The sequence below is a fragment of the Peromyscus leucopus genome, chromosome 22 (genome assembly GCF_004664715.2).
Source record: "Peromyscus leucopus breed LL Stock chromosome 22, UCI_PerLeu_2.1, whole genome shotgun sequence".
Lineage (NCBI taxonomy): Eukaryota > Metazoa > Chordata > Mammalia > Rodentia > Cricetidae > Peromyscus > Peromyscus leucopus.
This window is the reverse complement of record NC_051081.1, coordinates 27,212,213-27,220,682: the sequence shown is the minus strand read 5'-3', so window position 1 is coordinate 27,220,682 and position 8,470 is coordinate 27,212,213. Positions and strand designations below refer to the sequence as shown.

Here is an 8,470-nt window from a genome sequence, read left to right as displayed (position 1 = left end):
GCATTCAAGTACCAACCAGCCACTAACGCAATTGGGGGTGTTTTTGACTACATGAGATTTTGGGGAATCCCGGGATTCCTTTCAGTCTGTGCCTCTTAGTGCAGAGAGGATGAAGCACATGGCTTTGGTTGTAAGAGCTCCACGTGGGAGGAACGACCATGACCAGGATTCCATGATGCTTCCTCCAGAATCCTGGTCCCATCTTCCACTGTGGAACCCTCTGCCTGGGGCGACTGGGAAGCAACATCCTAGCAGTTCAACCTGAGTCCGTATCCTGATTCGGTTTTAGTAAGTTTGGTTCTTTTTCTCAAAATTCAGGAGAGATGGACCTGTGGAGGCCTGGACCAGTCCTTTTGGATTCAGGTAAGTATCCAGATGACCTCCCAAGCCCAACCAGAAGGAGATGCACAGCTTTGGAGAACAAGGGTCCAACTGTTAGCTCAGGTGGTCGAGCTGTCCAAAGGCTTCCTCCTGGGACCTTCAGGTCCACGCTTGGGCGCTTACAAATCTTCCTAGGGATGCCTGGGGCAATATTGGTTCTTCAAAAGGGAGAGAGAGCCGGGCAGCAGTGGTGGCACATGCCTTTGATCCCAGCACTCGGGAGGCAGAGCCAGGCGGATCTCCATGAGTTCGAGGCCAGCCTGGGCTACCGAGTGAGTTCCAGGAAAGGCGCAAAGCTACACAGAGAGACCCTGTCTCAAAGAAAAAAAAAAAGGGAGAGAGAAACACAGAGACAGAGGCTGTAGGAAGTAAGTTCACTGTGAAATGGGTTTAGACCCTCATTTATTCTGGCAGCATGGACAATAGTTCCCTATTTCAGTCTCCTTTGAAAGTGGTGTTCAGGAGGGCTGCCTGGTGGTGGCAGCGCATGCCGCTAGTCCCAGCACTCAGGAGGCTGAGGCAGGTGAATCTCTGTGAGTTTGAGGCCAAGATGGTCTACATAGTGAGCTCCGGGCCAGCCAAGGCTCCATAGTGAGACCCTGTCCACAAAACAAACAAACTAAAAAAGAAAGTTAAAAGAAAATGGTCTGAGGTTTTTCCATTCCCATCCGTGTGTGTGTGTGTGTGTGTGTGTGTGTGTGTGTGTCCTGCACTGTTTACCACATTAACTTTTTGACCCCCTGACAAAGTGTTGCTGTTCTTGGGAGGAAGCAGGATTTTACTGACCAAGGGAGGTCAACCCTGTGAACTTGCCCCCCTCCACCCTCCCCTCCACCCCACATACAATGTAGAGCTTTGAGATGTGCCCCTGGGAGGCATCTGGCTGAGAAATACAGTGGAATACCCAAAACAAAATTTCCGAACGGTGTGAGGAAGTGGGGCAAGCTGGCTGACCTTTAATAAGAAGATGAAATCACATGCTTTGCAAACTGAGGATGGAAAAAAAAAAAAAAAAAAAAAAAAAAAACAAGGAGGAAGTTCTGTGCAGCCGCTAAGAGCAAAGAGAGTCTGAACCCCCACACTTGCCTCCACGGCCGGAAACTTCCAGAACTGCTGGGCATCCTGAAAACTGGGAGACCTGTTTCCTGCACATGTTTACAGCCTCTGGGAAAGCCAGTGGTCACAGCCATCCCAGGCACTTATTGTGTCCGTGGCTATTGCCACACTCTGGGTCCATGGCCCTAATGCAGACGCCCCACCACACCTGCCCAGCTGAAGCCCACCTTCCATACAGCCCTTCCAAGCATGAACATCTTATACCTCTGCCTCTAGCCTAAAGGGCTGGGGAGGAGATGCTGTCTTCTCCGCCCTTCTGAGTCGCGCCCCGCGCTGGTACCCACAAAACCTTTTCTAGATTGCCCTGCGCATGTCTAACTCATCTTTGCCCAGTGCCCATACCACCAAAATTTGGCCCAGGACCTACGTGTACTGAGCATAGCAAAGGTGTGGGGTGAGCCATTTCCTGACCTCAACATTCTTAGAATTTTAGAGATGATAATTTATACCGGCACATCTGCAAAATTTCCCATAAATAAACCAGGACAGAACGAGTTAAAATGGGAACAAGGACAAGGTCCTCTGAACATCCAACAGAGGACCCTTGGGCAGGCTGTCAGTACTTCGTTTTCTCAGGATGGGGCCAGTATGGAAAAGAGGGAGCTATAAGCCAAGCCCCAGCGCTGGGTATGAATGTGCACTCTGTCCCCTTCTCTGGGGGAAGGCCAGGTGTTCCTCGGCTTGGAGTCACAACATCTCTAACCTCTCTTTCCAGGATTTGTGCCAAAAGAAGAACTCAGCACACAGTCTTCGGAGCCAGTGTCCCAGGGAGATCCCAGTGAGTTAGCTGCAGCTGGGAACTCTGGATGCTTTTGATTTCTCTCTCTCGCCCTCTCTCTCTCTCTCTCTCTGTCTCTCTCTCTCTCTCTCTCTCTCTCTCTCTCTCTCTCTCTCTCTCTCTCCCTCCCCTACCTACTCACTTCCATTCAGACCCACTTCTCTCCCACCACAGATCTATTTATCTCCCATCTCCCGACACTTTGTTCTAAAGAGAATGGGGAGCTTCTGGAGGATTTAAAGTATATGCACGAGGGAGAGAGGATGGAGGGGTTTTTACTGTCACCATGGCAACAGGGTGAAGAATTTCCCCCAGGGATGGAAGAGCAAGGGCGGATGAGAAGAATTGACAAGCTGGTCAGCAGGGCCAGGGGTACCACGGAGGTAACAGAAGCCAGAAGTTCTTGGAGTTAGAACCAGAAATGAGGGAAATAGACAGATTTCAAGAGATATAGAAAAGGAAGCCTCTATAGGGTTGGGGTGGGGTATGAGACAAGACCGTTAAAAATGACGTCAGCGGGACTCTAGGGACAACTTGGCTGGGAAAGGCACTTTTTGCAAAGCCTAATGACCTAGGCTCTATCCGTGGTGGAAAGAGAAAAGCAACCCCCGTAAGTTATCCACTTGTGCCATGGCACGTGTGTGCTCTCCCCACCCGTATACACACACACACACACACACACACAGAGTAAACACATAGATGTAACTTAAATTAAAAAAATGACTTGTGCAGCTGGATCGATGGTACTGTGGTGAAGAACACAGGATGAAGCAGGCTTGGGGACAGGAGACTGTTGATGTCTGTCGTTTGCTACGAGAGACATTCAGTCCAACAGCAAGATCTGATACTTGGATGGGATGAGGCAGCCCAGTCAGAAATTCGGAGTTGGGGACGAGATGCCAGTAAGTATAACTATTCTGTCATTCTTCCTCAAATTAAGAAGAAAGGAATGTTAAATGGATGTTCAAATGCCTCAAGATTTAAAAAAAAAAAAAAAAGTTTAGAGTTGGAAGATTAACCATGGTTCCAAGCAAAGACTGGATTATGAAGCTAACAAATGGGATGCAGATGAGACAGAAAACGGAGCAGAGGATGCATATATGGTGCATGGCACTAGTCAGGGGAGAAGGCACCCAGGAATATCACAAAGGAGGGAGCGGAGAAAGAAGAAACGCAGAGAGGTGTAGCGTCTTCCAACACGCCGAAAGAAAGCCCTCTGCCAATCCTCCTAAAGCTGTGGCCGGCCGGCCACCAAAGTCTCAGCTCCGCTCTATGCAAGAGATGCCTGCGGGTAGTTTTCAGACTAACAACGTCCATCTCTTGTCTAACACCTGTTGTGTCCGGACCTCCCTAGACCGTGCTACTCCCAGCATGGTCAGAGGACCCATAGCATCAGCAAGTTGCCCAGGGAACTTGGAACAAACGCAGAGACAGAGCCCCCCCACCCCCAGACCTACAGCCAAAGCTACAAGTGGCCCTTGAGAGCGGCTCGCAGGTGATTTGGTGGAAACCGCATAAGCACCTGCATGACCTGTGCATGCCTCTGATATTATCCAAAGATACAACATGTGGATCTGATGTATTATATAGCACAAAAGCATGAGTTCATCTCTAGAATTGCACCATAAGGCGCTATACTGCAGAATTAAGAAAAACCGGTGCGTTAATTCCTGCAGACATTACATCCAATCTTCCTCCCTCACCCTGAACCTTTCCTGTGACCTTAAATCAGACAGTAATACTGAGCACCTTATGACTTCCATAGAAGAGACGCGCTGGGTCTTGGCCTGTAGATACCTCGAGGTAGAAGCGTAGTCGTTAAGATATCCTGGGAGTCTGGAGGCAGGGGCTTTTGCTTCAGTAACAGAGCGACTGCCTAGGACATGCAGCAAGGCCCTGTGTTTGGTTCTAGTGATGATTAAATGATTTTTAAAGAATCCTGGGAGGGCTAACAAAGGTGACTTCTGCATCAGCTGTCAGCAATCAGGCCAGAGGTCCAAGAGATCTAGTCGGACAAATTGCCCACTGTAAAAATGAACACGTTGTTCCCGAACACAGATCAAGATGTGAGAAATGAGCAAGAACTGTCCTCGAGGAACCAAAACAGATGCTACCAAATCCATGTACTGTTTTCATTGGAAATAAGTGAACGGTGGAAAACCCCATCATTCCCTCCGAGAATCGATGTTCCTCTGTCTTAAAAGGCAATATTGAACTAATCTGCTGGCGTCTGGAAGGAAAACCTTTGTTCGGGAGTGCTTCTCGAACTTGGGGGTCATCTTTAAAGGCAAATCTGATTCTGTGCCTTTGAGTGGATCCCTGGAGTCCCTATCTCCTGCAAACTGTGTTAGTGGGCCGAAAGCCCTGAAGAACATTACTGCCACCTGCTGGCGATCACTCACATTGCAAGGCAAGACCTAGAAACACACCCGTTTAGCAATTCTGCCTGTCTTCTGCTTCATCCCCGTCTTTCGCAGTCTTTAAGCCACCTTTGGATTGCGTTGTTTCCTTCCGTCTTCATCTCAAAGGCTGTGCTTGGATTATGGGCAGCATGGGAGAACGCCAGCTGGATAGGGAAGCCTGGAAGGCACTTGCAGACTTGGGGCAAAAAGCTGTGAGATGTGCTGAAGAGTTACGTCACGAAAGAGGTGGAGCAGAGGCAGGCAAGCCTCCCTCCGGGCTCCTCCAAACCTTTGCCTCTGGTTTCAATAGCTGTTTCAGCACATTTCTCAAATTCAATCGACTCGGTGTCATCATCGCTCATCGATAATTATTGACAATCAATGTTGCTTCAGACTTTGTTAGCTCACCAGCACTTGGTATTTCCAACAGCCCTTGCTTACCTATATAGTGCCTTCGCTAATGGTGGGCAGGCAATGCCAGCCTCAAAGAAGCCACGCGTTCATTGCAGAGAACATGGCTATGAGGCGGGCTTGTCTGTGCAGTTCCTCCTCCAACCACAAGGGGGTGCTGGCCCTGGGTTGTTCTTGGATGCTCCAGATCAAAATTCTTTATTCTTCTGGTTCTCTGTAGAAGTGTTTTTGTTTTTGTTTTTGTTTTTTAAAATACTCTTGTCTCCCCAAATGCAATCATTCAATAGTCCATTCTTCATTTTTTTTTTTTTTTATTAATCTTAAGGTGATACAGATTCCCAATAAGGCCTTTGTAGCTAGAGTTTTCCTGCCTGGCCCACAGTCAGGACAAATCTCTGTCACCCACCAGTCCCGCAGCTGCTGAGACCCAACCAAGTAAACACAGAGACTTATTTTGCTTACAAACTGTATGGCCGTGGCAGGCTTCTTGCTAACTCTTCTTATAGCTTAAATTAATCCATTTCCATAAACCTATACCTTGCCTCGTGGCTCATGGCTTACCGGCATCTTCACATGCTGCTTATCCTGGTGGCGGCTGGCAGTGACTCCTTCTGCCTTCCTGTTCTTTTTTTCTCCTCTCTGTTAGTCCCACCTATACTTCCTGCCTGGCCACGAGCCAATCAGTGTTTTATTTATTGACCAATCAGAGCAACACATTTGCCATACAGAACATCCCACAGCAACTCTTGTCTCCCCAAATGCAATCATTCAATACTCCATTCTTCATTTTTTTTTTATTAATCTTAAGGTGATACAGACTCCCAATAAAGGCCTCAACTCAGCATCGAAGTCAGTCTTATACTGAGTCAGTACCACTGCAAGGAGATAACAAGCGTTGATTTGTTAGCCTGGGGAGCACTGGGAGGTTGAAATTAGCCCCGCCATCCCTTCCACCTTTCTCACAACCGTCTTGAACAGCAGATCTTCTTCACCCATGGTTTTCTTTTCTACCGTTTCGATTACCCGCCATCAACCACGATCTGAAACTATTAAATGGAAAATTCCAGAAATAAATAACCCCAAGTTTTTAATACAGTATGTTGTAATTATTCTGATTTGTTATTAGTTATTGTTAGTCTCTTAGTGTGTGTAACTTATGAATTAAACTATATATATAGTTTATATATAAATGTCTGTGGTTTAATTACATTATATATTCATAATATATATTATAGTTTAATTAATAAATTATATGTTTATATAAACTATATATAGTTTAATTCATAGCAGTGAATATATATTGCATAGATACTTCCAATATATAATGTATGATGTATATATAAGAACACAAAATGTATATATGGTTCGATTCTGCCTGGGGATTCAGGAACCTCTGTATTTCCTAGAACCCAGCCCTGGGGACAAGGGAACAGTGGTTTATTTGAAGAGGTCAGACAATCTAACCCTGGACATCTTCCCTACTCTTCACAATAGAAACAGGGCAGGATCTAACCAAGTCATAAAACTATCTTATGAATGTATATGGATAATTTCTTCCATTGTTTCATCTAGGGAAGTGAGAAACATTCTGTCTATTCTTATTCTATAATTCCTGCTCCACCCCTTCCATTCTGGCCTTGTGTGTCCTTTTGAACCCCACATATTTTTACAAAGGATGAGAATAAAAGACACTTGGTAATGACAAATTCCCACATCTAGGAATCTGTATTTCTTGTGTGTGTGTGTGTGTGTGTGTGTGTGTGTGTTATGGGCTTAAGCACACACATATATATATGTATAGGTGAATTCACCCATGTGCATGTGTGTGGAGGCCAGCAAATGATGTCATATGCCTGCTCTATCATTCTCCACCTGATTTCCTTAGAAAGGGAGACAGGGTCTCTCACTGAGCCTAGAAATTGCTATTTTGGCTAGACTGCCTGTGGTGGTATTGTGTTCCCCCAAATATTATGCACCCTAATAAATTTACCCAGGGTCAGAGAACAGACAGCCACTAGATATAGAGGCTAGAAAATGGTGGCACTCACGCCTTTAATCCTAGCATTCCAGAGGCAGAGAGCCCTCTGGATCTCTGTGAGTTCAAGGCCACATTGGAAACAGCCAGGCATGGTGACACAAGCCTTTAATCCCAGAAAGTGAGCCTTTAATCCAAGGGACTGGTGGTAGAAAGGAAAGATATATAAGGCATGAAGACCAGAAACTAGAGGCATTTGGCCTGGTTAAGCTTTTAGCTGGTTAAGCTTCAGGCTTTCAAGCAGCAATTCAGCTGAGAGCCATTGGGATGAGGACACAGAAGCCTACAGTCTGAGGAAACAGGACCAGCTGAGAAGTTGGTGAGGTGAGGTTAGCTGTGGCTTGTTCTGTCTCTCTGACCCATCCAGCCTTTCACACCAATAACTGGCCTCAGGTTTGATTTTTATTAAGAACTTTTAAGATTCCTGCTACAACCGGCTGTCTAGCCAGCTCCACAACCCTCCTGTCTCTATCCCGTTCGCCACTCGGGGTCCAGGCATAGACACAGCCACATCCAGCTGTTAATTTGGATGTTGGGGATCCCAACTGGGTTCCTCACGCATGCTCAGCAGCACCCTTACCCACACTGAGCCTTTTCCATGGCTTCTAGGAGTCTGCACTCTGTGGTCTGAGCCTCAGAATCCATCTTGAGGTTCTTCCCAAGCAATACTGGGTGTCACTGTCCTCTGAAGTCTACAGTGGTGGCTGATCCACAGAATTCTAAAGCAGGTGTAGAAACAAAAACACGCCCAAGTATCCAGGACCCTGGTACTCAGGGGAAATGTAGCCGGCATCTTCTGCCTCTTTTCACTTTCTTCTCATTGGACTCTCTGGGCATGTGGTGAAGGAAAACCACAAGATGGCTGGAAGGGAGGATCGAGAGACAAGATGCTTAGAAGGGAGCCCCCGAAGCCTTGGGTGGGAACAGTGAAAGAGACAAGCAAGATGCCTAGGTAGGCGCACTCAGAGCCGAACAGAATCACAGCCTCCTTTTCTGTCCCTCAGACTGCAAAGTTGACTTGTCATTCCTAATGGATGGGAGCACCAGCATCGGCAAGCGCCGCTTCCGGATCCAGAAGCAGTTCTTAGTGGACGTCGTCCAGGCTCTTGACGTTGGCCCTGCTGGTCCTCTCGTGGGCGTTGTTCAGTATGGGTAAGTGCAGCTAATGCTCTAAGCCTGGTTATCAAGGGGTACTGCACACCTAACTTCAAGCCACAAATATCAATGCGTCCTCAAGCGCTGGTTCATTCTCTTCTCTAATGCAAACGTAAATTTCAAAAAAACTGAAGCAATCCAGCTGCCATTGAGGAAATATGAGGAGCCTCCCCAGAGGGAAGAAAAAAGGCT

At 47.0% G+C, this 8,470-nt stretch overlaps 1 protein-coding gene across 1 annotated transcript in view; it reads left to right on the top strand.

Annotated features, from left to right (window-relative positions):
- The window catches only part of Vit (vitrin), a 122,746-nt gene that overhangs the window by 88,874 nt on the left and 25,402 nt on the right, over window positions 1-8,470 (top strand). Inside the window, 3 exon segments of the mRNA XM_028875634.2 lie at window positions 319-363; window positions 2,213-2,275; window positions 8,128-8,275. Coding sequence (XP_028731467.1) covers window positions 319-363; window positions 2,213-2,275; window positions 8,128-8,275 — 256 coding nt within the window.